At 43.7% G+C, this 16496-nt stretch overlaps 1 protein-coding gene across 1 annotated transcript in view; it reads left to right on the top strand.

The window, feature by feature from the left end:
• The window catches only part of ythdc1 (YTH N6-methyladenosine RNA binding protein C1), a 61210-nt gene that overhangs the window by 41022 nt on the left and 3692 nt on the right, over window positions 1-16496 (top strand). Inside the window, exons 9-15 of the mRNA XM_084325437.1 lie at window positions 1331-1415; window positions 5298-5470; window positions 9656-9735; window positions 11708-11744; window positions 12410-12449; window positions 13096-13158; window positions 14281-14451. Of these exons, the coding sequence (XP_084181563.1) occupies window positions 1331-1415; window positions 5298-5470; window positions 9656-9735; window positions 11708-11744; window positions 12410-12449; window positions 13096-13158; window positions 14281-14451 (649 nt within the window). The remainder of the gene's footprint in view (window positions 1-1330; window positions 1416-5297; window positions 5471-9655; window positions 9736-11707; window positions 11745-12409; window positions 12450-13095; window positions 13159-14280; window positions 14452-16496) is intronic.

Below are 16496 nucleotides of genomic sequence, written 5' to 3'. Positions count from 1 at the left end.
AACAAGGCGGCGCCGGGCGCCACCATCTTTGCCTGTTTACCCATTGCAGCACTTCTTTTTCAGTCTAATAAAAGTGCAATAAACAAAACGGATACATTCACTGTGTTCTGCCTGTCATTTGTTGATGAAACAAAACTAACATCAACACAAGTGACCACCAAGAGCGGATAGTTTAGTCTAAAAAAAAGATCGGTAGCTACATTGTTAGCTGCATGCTAACGTCAATGGAATATGCCATTATAACCGTATAGCATTGTGGCTAGAAGCTAACGTTAGCTCACGCTAGTTAGCTAGCACCAAACTGATGATATCGGGAGCTATCAGTAGTTAGATAACATTAGAGACAACGCTGTGTGTATTAAACAAAGGTGAATAGATGACTGGGCCATTTTGTTTAATGCTTGTTAAGTTGAAAGAGGAGCTTTGAGCTAACGGGGTCTGATAGCTAATGCTAGCTCATGTTAGCCAGTGGCAGTGCTCAACCAATCGTTAATGCTAGCAGAATGAATGGATGTAAACTTTATTTAACATATTGCATAATGGGTACAATACAATACGGCTCAATACAAACAATTGTTAAGGGAATGCAGACTGTTGTAGCTTGGACTGGGGTCCTTATAACAATAACTTGACAACAGGTAGCTGCAGCTATTTGGGACACGGAGCTAGTTAGCTTAGCCTGTCCAGCAGCTAACATTATCCCATCGTTCGTGGCAATTATATTACATGTCATTGATCTACTGGTCGACCACGACCAAGCAAGCATGACAGTAACGACGTTGTGTGTCACGCCACCCGCACGGCGCGATTCCGAGACCACCTAATCCAACTGATCCCGTTCAGCGGGGGGTAAAACGAATCAGCGCCGTTTCGCACCCCAAAAGGGGTGAGTGAGAACACTCCCCCCCCCCCCCCCCCCCCCCGTGCTCCGGGGCGGTGATTCGATCCCAAAGGCTGCGTGAGAAAGGCCCCTGAGGGGTCTTGTCTGTAGGTTTGGTCCCTCAGTACATTTAGTTGTTTTGGTTAATAACTAGGGATGTCCGATATTATCGGCCTACCAATTATCGGTATCTGTTTAAATTTTATTTTATTTATTTTTGGATTTATTTAACCTATATTTACCCAGGCAAGCAAGTAAGAACAAATTCTTATTTTATTTATTGTGAAAAGTATCCATAATGTTAATTAGCTGAGGGGGGGTGACCCCGCATATATCGGTATTGGAAATTAAGAGTTGGACAATATCGGTATATCGGTAAAAAATCCAATATCGAACATCCCTATTAATAACTAAAAGTAAACCAGATTTTTGTTTTGTTCCTGTCTGCAGACGTGAGCTGCCGTTCACCAAGACTGCTCATCTCTCCAACCCATGGAACGAACACAAGCCTGTGAAGATCGGACGTGACGGACAGGTGAACAAGCTGCCCGGGTTACACCACTTTTAAGTGGAACGATGGACAATTTTAAGAATTCCTAAAGGCCTTGTCACTTCCTGGAAAACAAGAAAAAATATACTGTATACAAATTTTGCGTCCAATCAAATGCTTTCTAGAATGACATTTACAGCATGTTGTAACTGAGCTATCACTCTAACTAAATTGAACAAATGTTTAATGTTGGCTTGCTAGCTAACGTAACCTACTAATATAGCTAACATTAGCTTACTAGCTAATAGGTCGACCGTAATGCACTATTGGCTACTATAAATGTCATCAATATCCACGACAAGTCCCTCCATAGCTTCCTGTTTTTACAGGAAACTCGTGAATATGTGCAATCAAATCGCATTCTGCCAGCCATTTCATGGGGACTTTTAACCTCTTAAGCCCGACGGGCCCGGTACACGGCCCAGATTCGTATCACGCCATAAATCGGTCAATACAGAGCGTATGAATTAATGTTGCATTTCTTTTCTTCAAATGTAGTCGAGAGTAAATACCCTAACCCTGTCAAAACAGCAGTCTACAAAACACACTGTAAATCATCAGTTTATTCATTTGCTTAGATTATGTGTACACATGATCTCAAGAAGGTGCTGAATGAGCTCAGTGGCAATCTTTCACGTCTGGTCAATGTTAACATGGTGTTATTCACTGTCAAAGATGAAAAAAATATATATATTTTTTTATATTCTTTACTTAAGCCTAGTAACGGACACAATATTTCTGACACTGGGAATACATTCCCTGAGGTCCATAGATGTCCCTAGATACCAACAACATGCACATGGACGTTGTAGAAGTGGAGCAATCTTCCATTTACTTAGGTACGGTATGTACTTTTAGGTGAATTTTCTGAAAATATGGCTCGGGCTTAACACTTTGAGTGCCAGCCACGAGAAAACTCGTTAGTTCATGCCATGCGTTGAGTGCTACCCGACGAGAAATCTAGTTTTAATCGTTATTTTTTTTATCGATTTCCATTCATTTTTCTTCAATCTAGCCCCAGTGGGGATCGTCTGAGCTCGAACAGGGAAAATACCGCCCCCTATCGTCTCTCCGGATGGTATTGCACCCGATTGGACTGAATGAAATGGATGGGGAAAAAAAGAGTCCGGATTCCACATTTTACTTGTCAGGCATGTAATCCGAGCCCATCCCATTCATTGCCCACCATCAGAACAGCGTGGAATATGTCTTTCGACCACCCAGCGTTGGATCAATAAACACTATCGATATTTGAAATGGCGATCAGGAATTGGAATAATCTTTTTGGAGAACATCTGATCTGAGGTAAGGAATCTATTTTATAATCAGATAATAATCAGAGCTGTTTTCACCTATATATCAACGTGTCACATATGTGTGTGTGACTGAGTGTGTGTGCTGATCAAGAAATAAGATAATCGATTTTTCAGCCCGCTTCTATAGCGTGCATAAGTACACATATACTATCGATAATCTAGCGTTTATTTGAAAACGATTAATAAATAGGCAGAAAAATGACGACGTGTTTTGTGTATTACAGTAAAAAAAACTAGCATTTTTCAAAATGGTATAAAAACGGAAATGAACCGATTATTTAAAAAAAAATCCTTTTCGACAATGTTGACTGCAAACAAGTCATTGATAAGCGACGGGCGTATTAGACACATAGCCATAATTTAAGATATAGTTTATGCGTTCGCAAATATGATCGCCCTCCATTGACTACAGCGTTGGCACTCAAGCGCCTATTTCTGGCACCCCCTGCTGGCACGGAAAGTGTTAAGAGGTTAAGACTGTCTCTAAAATATTAGTGAACATGAATAACTAACTCCAAAAACGAGTTTGAATGCTAAAACTCAAGCTTGTGATTATTGTCGGATACATGGCCTGGAGCTGCTCTATGGGAGAGATGAGACGGAGAAGTTTCATGCTCACTTCTCTGGTCTATAGTCTTTGCAAGAGAGTAGCTAATATTAAGAAAAATATTGATTGCACTTTCCCAGGCCATGGAAAATAACATTTAGAAATCTGAAAAACCAAAGAAGTTCCAGGCACTAGGGCGACTACGTGGCGTAGTGGGCAAGGCGCTCGCCACGAATGCGGAGACGCTGGGCTCGCCTGTTCGAGTCCAGCGCTCCACATTGCTTTCAGTTTAGCTGGTCGTTCATACTAATACACATTGGCCGTATTAGGGGGTGGGAAACTGATGGGTGGGGATCGGGCGTTGTGGACAGCGACTCCTACAAGTCGGTTGGTGCGCCTGCGCAGTAGAATCAGGAAGTGTCGGGGGCAGCGTGAGCCTCCCACGCGTTACTCCTCGCCACTGAGAGATCGAGCTGCGCAGGTGAAAAGATGCGACTGCTGTTACCTCAAGTACCGGAGGGGACTTGTGCTATGTATGACTTAGTCCACATTGCAGCCGGCTTGTGGGAGGCAAGAAACAGCGTTCGTGACAGGGGAGGGTTGAATTGGATGATACGAAATTGGGATGGGAGAAAATATAGAAAATGGGAGAAAAAGTGGATAAAAAAAAATAAAAAGTTCCAGGCACTCTTCATGTATTAACACTTTAAGGACCAGCCACGAGTTTATACGTGTTACGGTGCCATGCGTTGTGGACCAGAGCCACGAGTTAACTTGTGGCAAGTTGTTATTGTTTTATTCCATATTAATAACGCTATTAACGTCCCCGATCGACTTGCAGGACCTACCCGCATATTTGATTTTCGAAACATGCAATACCGGCCAGATCCGCTTAGGGGCGCCATCGCTCCACTGCAGTATCATTGAGGTCGATTGAAAAAATAAATTGTTTTACTGTCTGTGGGCGTTTCATATGAGCCTCGGTCCCAACCGAACATACTCCATCATTGATCACGTTACCGAACGCAGATTTCAGCCTGGAATAATAGGATTTATGATCAGCCAATGGACATATCGATCTACCAGATTCCGATGACTAATGACGAAATGCTGCCGGCGATCAGATGGGCTGACGGTAGGATACTATTCCCCCAAATTACAGCTGGATTGGACATTGTTTTAAAACGCAACGTGATCGATCAGTCAAAATGGCTACTTGAACACGCACTGTATTGCTAATCAATAATAGTAATCGGCGTCCCCCGCCGCCCCCATTTCATCCATAGATGCTCTGTAATAGTCCGGATGCTACGCAGTTTGTTTTATTTCATTCGTATATATACAGCAGAAATGGCGTTTGATATAACGTGACTAGCCTTTAGCCTATTATCTAGCTCCCCAGAAGAAAGACGAGGCGAAAACTGCGATAAACCTTATATTCACGGCTCTATAAAATGACAACCAACTGATGGATTTTTATTTTCTTTAAGCCATTATGAAGGCACGGTTTATGCACTCAAGTGACAATGAGAATGGACAGATAGCAATACTATAAAGTATATATATAGCTGTTAGAAAGTACATCGGTTTGTTGACAACGCTCAGTCCTCTGGACTATAAATCGCCGTGGGACTTTGGTCGCCAAAGTGTTAAAAAAAGCTTGAATTAGTCACTTAGTTCATATTAGAACAATTAAAAAAAACGACAACATGTTTTGGCCTCTATCGGCCTTCTTCAGGGCTTTGGTTTTTTCAACTGGCTCCCCTATATCCAAAGAGCACCTTCTAGAACACTGGATTCACACTACAAAGACACTGCAGCCCTCCTTCTTGTTAAAATATTTAGAAATCTATTTGAAATTTGGGCGGCGCTTACTTTTTATGCCGAATGACTTATCCATAGAATTAAACGCAGATAATACAGATAATTTTTCTGATTCTATGGACTTCTCTCCCTCTCTCTCCCCTATGCTCTCCCGTGTTGGTGACGGCCCCTTCCCCCCAGGAGATCGAGCTGGAGGTCGGGATGCAGCTGTGTACGCTGTTCCCTCAGGACGAGAGCATTGACTTGTATCAGGTTATTCATAAAATGCGCCACAAGCGGAGGATGCCGTCTGAGCCGCGCTCTCGAGGGCGGCCTCCCCACCGGGAGCCTGTGGCACGCACCGACCTGGGAAGGTTAGCACTGTTCTTTGGACCGCTAGCGCATCGCTGCTGGGGGCCGCTAGGCCTCACCTGAGAGAGCGTACCGGCCCCGCCCTGCTGCCACTACTGCTGCTACCACCACCACCGCAGCACCACGGTGTCTCCCTCCTCAGGCACCCGGAACAGGCTCCGAGTGTCCTCTGATCCCGCCTGGGTGCTGCCAGGACCCGACCCCAGCCTAGGCTGGCCCATGTTAGGTTTAATGTACAGGGGGGTGGGGGGTGCGTTAGATCTTTTACTCTGGGTATCACTTGCTAATGTTTGGGGGGGGGGGGGGGGTTATATTATTTCCTAAAGGTGCAGATTGAAAAACGATAATGATAGCTCAGAGTTTTATGAAGGCACCTGGATTATGAAATCTACGCTAAACAACAAGTCTAGTCTAATTGCTTATATCTCAGATTAATCTCAGTAAGTTGAGCTGTTTTTAAATTTGTCCCCAAAGCCTTTTCTTTCAGGAGGTTCCTGTGGGATCGTTAACGATAAGCCTTTTCATAGATGGGACTGTTTGACGGGAGGCATGTTTATTGAGATGAAGATCACACAAGATGGAGGTTTCGTGGGGGAGAGAGAGAGAATAGCGGTTTCGCCATTTTCACCGGACTGCTTTCCGCTGGTGTTCCCAATGCCCCAGAGAGGACGGGCGTTGTGTTGAGTTAGATGTGCCCTAACGTGTGGTGATAGTGCGAGGGAGAGATCATCCTACCCCCAGAACCCCGCCTGTCGGCCGAGCTATCGGTCGGTCGCTAAGGCCGGTTTTTGGAAAACCAGACGAGGCGACGTGGAGGGAGGGGCCCGTTGCTGTGGTAACGCAGCGGTCGCTCGCTCGGGGGGCCTTTTGGACTCTGCAGGGCTTTTCAGGGACGCTCGGGGAAGGATTGAGCTCTGCGCTTTTAAATGAACTGTTTCTTTTTCCGTTCGTTGGGCCGAATGTGGGGAGGGAGTTGGTGAAACTCTCCCCACACGGCCCGTTAAGATAGAGAATGAAGGGCCGGCAGAAAGAGGATCTCTTGAACTGAAATATTCCTTTTTATTCTATTAAGTCACAACACCTCTGAATGGAAATATTGCCGTGTTCCAAAAAGCCACCCAGCAGTTCCACCTACACCTTTTGAACTGATATATGAAATACCACAATAAGCTACCAATTCCTTCTGTACCACATTATAAGCCACCAGCCTCCCACCCCTACTCCTCTGTTGAACTGAAATATAGTAGAGTATAGCCGCCCGACGGTCCCCTACACCCCGAGGCTCCTATGGGGGCTCCCGCTCACTGCCCACCCCAGCCCCAGGACTGACCGGCTGGCCGTGGGGAGTGAGAGGTAGCTAGGGGAGCCCTCAGGAGAGAGAGGGACCTGAGCGGTGATGTAGGGGGGGGACTGTGCTGCTACCACTACATATCCCCTCCTCTTTCTGGTTAAGCCCTGATGGACTGCTTACCCTGTGTTTGGGGGGCGGGGCTGGTGTTAGAATATCGCTGAATGAAGCTGCCTGCCCTGCTCGTTTTGTTTGATTGATGGACTGCATCATCATCATCACCCCTATCACCCTGCCCCCCCCCCCCTCCCTCTTCTCGGCATTCCCAGGCCCCGCCCCCAACCGACCCCCTCCTTGTTAATGTGTTTGTGGCTGTAGACCCCCACAAAAAAAAAAAAAAAAAAAAACATAAGATGGACTTCATATGAACTCTTTTATTATGTTAATTATGCCAACGGTAACAGTCACAAAAAACTCCAACAAAGCGGTATGTTGCCATTTTAACCGCCTTCTTCTCATTTGCTCTTTAGACTTTTTTTGTGTGTCATCTGGGTTTTGCTTGACAAGTCATGCTTGAATTCGATTATTATTATTATTATTATATAAGGAAGGAATAGTCCTGGTGATCATCCAAAACGTAGCTTACAAACTTCTGTTAGACTACGGTATTATAATAATGTATTATTTTAATATAATGCTATTGAGAACAAAAACATTCGGGTCTACCTGTGAGTTTTGAAACGCTCGACACGAGACCAACTGATTAGGCTCGGAGGAGAGTCTAGGTTTTCACTGACGACGGAGCTGCGTGGACCATATTATTCACACGGCCGACATTTAGCTCTTAGGGCACGCTCCGGCTGGGCTCTCTTCCAGCCCTGTGCGAGCGTTGGCCGAGCGTGACATAACAGCAGAATGGCCACCATGTGAATACGGTCAATTCCTAAGGATACATTTTTTTATAAACGGAAACGACTGCACCAACCTCCTCTAAATCTATTACAATTGACCTTGCTTAAACCAAGACACCCTTCTTTACTCTGGTTTAAATTCCGCCAAACACGGCGACCTCTAAGCAAAAGGGGCTTTGTTTACTTTTTAGTATTTTGGTCTTGACATGTGGGTTTGAGTTTATGAAGTTATTATACTGTGGAGTTCTCCAGACCTCCCTCCTGAGCTGTGGCCGGCAGCAGCAACCCCCTATATCCCCCGCTGAAATCCAACCCACAGATCAGACCAACACAAACATGTAAACAAAGCACAATAACAAGTGGCTCTTTTACCTATAGGTCGCTGTTTTTGGACAGCATTACAGATTCTACCTTTAACACTTTCAGTGCCTTTGATTAACGTTGATTAATGTCCTTGGATGCCAGCATCCACTTCAATGATAGCGTTAAAAACGCATAATCTATGTTTTAAATTATGGCTATGTGTCTAAACTGCCCGTCGCTTATCAATGACTTGTTTGCAGTCAACATTGTCGAAACGGATTGTTTTTTAATCTGTTCATTTCCGTTTTATAGCATTTAGAAAAGCTATCGTTTTCTCGAAAATGTCAGGAAAATAGAAAGATTCCGTCATTAACAGCATTTACTGGAATATTCTCGAATACACTAGACACGTCATTTGTCGGCCTATTTATGAATCGTTTTCAAATAAACGCTAGATTATCGATAGTATATGTGTACTTATGCACGCTATAGAAGCGAGCTGAGAAATCGATTCTCTTATTTCCTCAACAGCATACACATACGGGGCACGCTGTTATCTCAGTGAAAACAGCTCTGATTATCCTAAAACTGGTAACATAGACTCCTTACCTTAGATCAGATGTTCTCCAAAAAGATTATTCCAATTCCTGATCGCCATTCCAAATATCGATCGTGTTTATTGATTGATTATTGACTGCTGTAAATATATATTCCAGGCTGCTTTCCGTCTTGCAATCACTTCCCTCTTCATCAGACGGCTCGCCAGCATAGTGGAGCGAGTAGGCTCCCCCCCCACCCATCGACCTGTGTAATCGAATGGGCTGCAGTTACACAGGGATAGACGATAGGGGGCGGTATTTTCCCATCGGAGCTCATAGAGGGGCTGCTGTACCAACGGGAGACTCGGTTGATGAAATATGAATTCAGATCGCTAATAAAAATTAAAAACTACAATTGACGTTGTCGGCTCTCAACGGGGGGCATGAAATAACGATGAATAGCGTCGTCGGCACTGAAAGTGTTAATGTAACATACCCTCTGCAGACATTACTCATGGCCATTTTGCATCGGCCCTAAGTACGAATTTTTTTATTTTAATCTGGGAAGCGAAATGTTGTGTGAGTGAAATCTCAAACTCAGTTTTTTTTTTTATCCTTGAGGATTTAGAAAAGCGGGTGGAGTTTGAGATAGATCAATAGGTCGATTGGTTCTTGATTTGCCCCACCTGTCCACATGGAATAATATGCTTTTAGGGATGTATATGTGTAATGCTCTATGGTCAATTTCTCTGTGTTTTAAGAAAGCATGCCAAGGGATGCATTCAGAAATTGAAAAAAAAATAATATATATTTTTACATTTTAATAGTAATTGGGAGAAAAAGACATAACTTACTGATTTCAGCTTTTGCCTATGAGTGGGCATAGAACATAGAACATAGGACCATAGGCATAGACCTTCTAGAACCATAGCAGTTTCTATATCTTCACGCTGTGAGTTTTAAACCCAGAAAATATGTCTTTAATGTTACAGATATGTTTTCTCAGAATTGAGCAGTTTTTCATGTCGTGTCTGTTGGGATTATATTGTGTGTTTATGATCAATATATTATTATATTTCTATTGATATACTTGTGTTGAGGCTGCATAGTTGTTGCCGTTTGTCTGACTGTGTGCTGATCCACTAGGCGTCGTCCAGAGGAACATGATCTCCACAACCGGAAGCGTCCCAGGGTGGACTACCCCCCCGACTTCAACCAGAGACCAGGTCACTATAGCGGGTTGTCATGGTTACGCATTCAACCGTCATATACGCAGCCATTCTCCCCATAAGGACCCCCCCCCCCTTAATTCTTAACAATGAGAGCAGGAAACGTCTTGTCCAGGGGAATCTTGTTTACAAAGTTATTCAGTCTCGTTTATTATTTCGGTACCAGTTGTATTTCCAAAAGTGGGCTTATAAGGGGGGGGGGGGGGGGGTAACAAAACAAGATAAGATATCCCTGTATTAATCCCATTTGGGAAATTTGAGATAAAAATGAATAATAGTAATAAAATGAGATTAGCAGATTTTTCAGACAGAATACCGACTGCTGTTGAATCGATCATTGTTTGCGGGTGAAACGCTGCTTATGGGCAAACGTCAGGTTGTCGCTATTGGTGACGTGCGGAGCTTAGCTTCCAACACCAGCGGCTTTCAAAGTTCTTGTCAGGTCGGTGGCGGTCACCCCGCGTGCTAGCTTAAAAGTTCTCATCATGTCTGTGGCAGTCGCCCCGCATGCTAGCTTGAACGTTCTCGTCTAGTCGGTGGCGGTCACCCCACGCGCTAGCTTGAATGTTCTCGTCGTGGCGGTTGCGCAGCGCGCCAGCTTGAATGTCCTCGTCTGTGGCGGTCGCCCCGTGTGCTAGCTTGAATGTTCTCGTCTCGTCGGTGGCGGTCGCACCGCGCGCTAGCTTGAATGTTCTCGTCTCGTCGGTGGCGGTCGCACCGCGCGCTAGCTTGAATGTTCTCGTCTCGTCGGTGGCGGTCGCCCCGTGTGCTAGCTTGAATGTTCTCGTCTCGTCGGTGGCGGTCGCACCGCGCGCTAGCTTGAATGTTCTCGTCTCGTCGGTGGCGGTCGCCCCGCACGCTAGCTTGAATGTTCTCGTCTCGTCAGTGGCGGTCGCCCCGCACGCTAGCTTGAACGTTCTCGTCACGTCGGTGGCGGTCGCCCCGCACGCTAGCTTGAACGTTCTCGTCACGCCATCTGCAAACCACATTGCAACAGCTGACTGACTATGTAATGGCAGGTAATGACTGATGTAATATGACTTTGTCCAATGACCTCACAGAGGTTAAACCTTTCACTACCACACTACAGAAATGTAACACTTTCACTACCACACTACAGAAATGTAACACTTTCACTACCACACTACAGAAGGTTAACCCTTTCACTACCACACTACAGAAGGTTAACCCTTTCACTACCACGCTACAGAATGTTAACCTTTCACTACCACACTACAGACTGTTAACAGTCTAGTGTGGTAGTGAAAGGGTTAACCTTCTGTAGTTGGTTGTGAAAGGGTTAACCCGTTGTCATGTGGCAGTGAAAGGGTTAAGCTCTCGTATTGTCGCAGTGAAAGGGTTAACCTGTATTGTCGCAGTGAAAGGGTTAAGAGAGGGGTGTAAACAAACACTGTGGATGATGTAATGGTTTGTATTTCTGAAAGGTCATGAACTCTAACCGATTGGAACATTGTATGATGGTATTGTGCCCAAGTGAACGTAGTGATGTGAAAACGTACTTGCTAGCTAATGTTCCTTTTTCTTTTATTTATTTGTTCCTTAATTATATACATCAACACCAGGTTTGGGGACGATTCACTTTATTATTTTTTTTATTATTATTTTTTGTCAATTCAAAATGTAAATTGAAGTCAATTTGTGTCCCAGGGTAAAAAGAAAAGGTTCAACAACCCCCATTTTTGATGTGGATAGAAAGTTAAAGCATGTGGTCAACTGTAGTCAAGGATATTAAGGCTTGTATTTATGTAGTTTCTGGGGAGAAAGGACTGATCCGGGTTCACTAACCGGCTCAATGTGGTGCTTTTTATTCATTGTTACCTGAAAGCTTAAGATTGAGTCTTGATTGACAGCCTTCTGGCCCAAAGCAGAGCTGTTTCATGAAGGGCGTAGAACACTGCAGTCGCGTGACATCACTCATCAATGACCGTATGTCTCCCTTGCTGAACAGGTTTCATCCAAGACCCTCGTAACCAGCCTGTAGACAGGTAAACCACAACATCAGGTTCAATTTAGGGGTCTTCTGCAGAAACCTTTTATCTCCTTGTATTCTTTATTTTTTTTGTAATACCCCTGAGAAATAACCCTGTTTTGTTTTACTGTTTGAGATGAAAGGTTTCTGCAGGACACTGACAATTTGTGTAGCAAATGAATGGCAACCATTTCAGCTTCCTTATTCCTCCTGAATGGTGATGACCAGGGGGTGGTTTGAGCTGAGAACGAGGGGCAACGGTTTCCCCTTATCAGAAATAATGAAGTCCACCTCTTTAACTGTAGATTTAAGAGAAAGTCACCCTGATTACATTTGATCAAATCAACTGGCGATGGTAAACGCTTGTCCCTATCCTGCTCACCACCGGCCTCCCTGGCAACCACCTCTCATCCTGAAACAACCTCTTTATCCTCTTTGTTTCTAGATTTATTTGAGCATATTTAATCTTTGAGATGTGAAGTGTCTGAAACATTAGGTTTGTTAGAATTCATAATTTTCCTTCCTGATCCTGTTCCACATCCCACTGGTTGGTTATCTCTGTAGCTGCTCTCTCCACACACTTTTCATTTGACCTAAAGACTTTGTAGCTGCACAAAAAAACACTTTATAAATGGTTCTTATTATTATTATTGCTGAAAACTCCACATTTGTCCCCTGCAGGCGATTCTCTGGTGTCAGAAGAGATGTATTCCTCAATGGGGTGAGTGGAGAGATACTCTAACTAGAATAGATGTGTTATTTATGTCCTGCTGCTCGGTTATTTATAATTATTTATGTCCTGCTCGGTTATTTATAATTTATGTCCTGCTCGGTTATTTATAATTATTTATGTCCTGCTCGGTTATTTATAATTATTTATGTCCTCCTGCTCGGTTATTTATAATTATTTATGTCCTCCTGCTCTGTTAGTTATAATTATTTATGTCCTCCTGCTCTTGTTTATTTGTTAATATAATTGTAAACGGACTTCTATGAAAACGTTGATATTACACAGAATAACTGGCTCCAGATGAGCAGGTTGGCACCCTGCATGGTCGCCTCTGCCATCGCTGTGTGTGTATGTGAGGCATAAGTTGTTAAGCGCTTTGGATAAAAGCTGCTATATAAATGCAGTCTATTTACCATTTAGAACACGTTGTATTTCATACATACTAGAAGGAGGGCATTTTGGATCAGGTTTTCAAAAGGGAGGTGAAGTGAACTCCTGACGTAATAGTGGTGGTTGACCGTTAAATTAACTCATCATTTATTATCTGTGTATGCAAGAGTAAAGTTGTTCTGCTAAAGTGAAATATTGTACTGTCCAGGAGTGTGGTTGACCCTCGTGCTGTCTGTGTTCTCCCCAGAGCTACAATGACTACATGAGAGACTTCCACACCATGGGACCACCACCTCCATGGCAGGCCATGGTAACGCTAGAAGATAAAAAAGTTATTCATTGTCTGTTGATACAGAAATTAGTTTTGTGTCTGAAGTGAACACACAATACTGCGTTACAAAAAAGATAAACACAAGACAACCATGTTACAGCAGAGACGGACATCAGAGAGACGGACATCAGAGAGACAGCCATGTTACAGCAGAGACAGACATACAGACAAGACATCAGAGACAACCATGTTACAGCAGAGACAGACATACAGACAAGACATCAGAGACAGCCATGTTACAGCAGAGACAGACATCAGAGAGACAGCCATGTTACAGCAGAGACAGACATCAGACAAGACGTCAGAGAGACAACCATGTTACAGCAGAGACAGACATCAGAGAGACAACCATGTTACAGCAGAGACAGACATCAGAGAGACAACCATGTTACAGCAGAGACAGACATACAGACAAGACATAATAGAAACAATGTAATTAACCCTTTCACTATCTCACTACAGAAGGTTAACCTTTCACTACCACACTGCAGAAGGTTAACCTTTCACTACCACACTGCAGAAGGTTAACCTTTCACTACCACACTACAGAAGGTTAACCTTTCACTATCTCACTACAGCCGGTTAACCTTTCACTACCACACTACAGACGGTTAACCTTTCACTACCACACTGCAAAAGGTTAACCTTTCACTACCACACTACAGACGGTTAACCTTTCACTACAACACTACAGACGGTTAACCTTTCACTACCACACTGCAGAAGGTTAACCCTTTCACTACCACACTACAGAAGGTTAACCTTTCACTACCACACTACAGACGGTTAACCTTTCACTACCACACTACAGAAGGTTAACCCTTTCACAACCACACTACAACAGAAGGTTAATCTTTCACTACTTTCAGTACTGTAGTGTGATAGTGAAAGGGTTAACCCCTTCCTTCCCTCCCAACCAAGGTTATTCATTTGATGTGGCACAGTCTCATAAGTCCAAGATTATTTTGTATTGCACAGCTCTTTTATAATGATGATAATAATAAATTCAGACTGCAGAGATATTTTTGATGATAGTAGTGATAATAACCAAACTGTCAATGCAGCTCAAGGTCTTATGCTCTCCCCCCCCCCCCCCCCTAGCAACAGCCTCCGTACCCAGGCATGGAGCAGCCCCCCCACCACCCGTACTACCAGCACCACCCCCCTCCTCCGCAGGCCCACCCGCCCTACTCCGGCCACCACCCTGGCGGTCCCCCTCATGACGCCAGATTCAGAGAGAAGCGCGTCGTACGATCCTTCAACTCCAGCCTGGTGAGTTGGGGGGCGGGCGGGGAAACGGAACAATTCTGAAACACTTGGAGAATAATAAATGTTGTTGGCCGATGAAGGCTATTCTCGTTAATGTCAACCGCGTTCAGTCTGGAATGAGTACCCAGTGTTGTGTAATGCTGCGCCTAGAAAGCTGGGCCCCGTTCCATGTACCTGGATAACTGAGTTAGCCGGATAACTTTAGCTGGATAACTGGGTTAGCCGGACTTTCCGGTTTCATGTACGTGGATTTTCCAGATCACCATGCCAACAGATCCAAAAGTTTGAGCCTGCTCGAAAGCAGAGTTCAAGTTCAAGTTAGCCCGATCACGCAGAGCCACGCCCCCGCAAAGAAGTGACAGCTCGTTTCCTGAAACTATTCCCACAGTCTACGATCTGCATTATACCATTCTGAATTACGTTTTTGTGCTCCATTCTTCCAGAGGGGGCTTTTGAAATGTAAAATAGACCCAAAATGCTGATATTAAATTCACTTTGTCCTAAATAATGCACGTTATATATACCGTGGCGACGGTGGCGCTCGCTCGTGCGATGTACACAAAAATGTGGTTATTTTAATTGTAACTGGGATTAAGATGTCTGATGAGATGCGCTGTTTGACGGATTTGAGAAATTGAATGAGCCGTTGACGTCACATGAATGAATGAGGATAAAGAAATAAAACTTCATTCAAAATAAGGAATATTCTAAACACGGGTCTCTCGTTCATTAATGTATAAACAATGAATTTATCCCATCTGGCACAGTGGCCAAGCGGTAGTGCTCAAGCCTGCCAACCTTGCGACCCGGGTTCAAATCCCGGTGTTTCCAATATGATTTTTTTGAATATAATATTAATGATTATACGCCAAAGTAGCCTGGTTTTAAGTTAAAATATTATAAATCTACATGCATTGAGGATGTCATTCTTTATATAGCTCTCAACGTGCACCAAATTGAATTATTCCTATATTGCAAAAAAAAGGAGACGACTAGGGTCTTGAACCCCGGTCGTCCGTGTGAAAGTCAAAAGAACAACCCGTTAGACCACATTGGAGATAAGTTAAAGATTGACTATACATCAATCAATGGGCAAGAGGGCCCTATCGTAATTCTGTATAACAGTTAACAAATTTTTTTCGCTAGCAAGATCTCATTTGATTATTCAACCCAGCAGGCAAGTTTAAAGAAATATAGTCTGATTGATTGAGGTAATGAGGGACTTAGAATTAGCCTATAGATAACGCATTTAACTTGTCGGCGAGGCGATTGAGCCGTATTGCAATCTGTCAATAAAGTCTTAAATCAATTAATCAATCAATGCCGTTGAGAATCAGGGTCTCTGCCATCGATACGTGCTGGCTTTTCACCTAAAACGGCCGCGCGCATTTAGCCTGACTCGCAAGTCTGGCTTGAGTTAACGAGACTGAATCCACCTTTGTGAAACAGGAAAATCCCGGCTTCGAACATCGGGTTAACTGAAGCTGGATAATGGACATCTTGATCGACTTAGTTGAACCACGTACATGAAACAGGGCCCTGGTCTCCCTTCACGTCAACATACCTCTGTGAGGCCGGATTTTCGGCACCGACATTAATAAAAAAATAAATACAGATCGCTGCTTCTTTCTCAGCACAATGCAGCCACGTATCATGGAACTGTTCAAATGCACAAGCACACCCTTCCCATTAAGTCTTGTTTTATAAAAAAAATATTAAAAGCGCATGTGAACAAATTTAATTTAATTTTTTAATGTTCTGGCAACATAATTGGGCTAAATATGCCTAGTTTTATAAATGTGTATACAGAAACAATTCCCTTGCTTTTGTTGATAATATTCATTAATTTCATTGATAACATAGTGCTGTAATTTCATTTTCTATAGATAGATATCGTGTCTTTTGTGCGCAGCATGCACAGTTCGTGCTTGTTGCTCGACACAAATACATTTCCAGGTCAAGGGCCAATGCCTCATGTTGATATTTTCTATTCACAAAACCACGATGGGTGTTCTTACCTGCTTCTCGACTTGGCATCCATTCCGGCT

The sequence above is a fragment of the Notolepis coatsorum genome (genome assembly GCF_963971535.1).
Source record: "Notolepis coatsorum genome assembly, chromosome: 11".
NCBI classification, from domain to species: domain Eukaryota; kingdom Metazoa; phylum Chordata; class Actinopteri; order Aulopiformes; family Paralepididae; genus Notolepis; species Notolepis coatsorum.
This window is presented reverse-complemented; position numbering and strand designations above follow the sequence as displayed.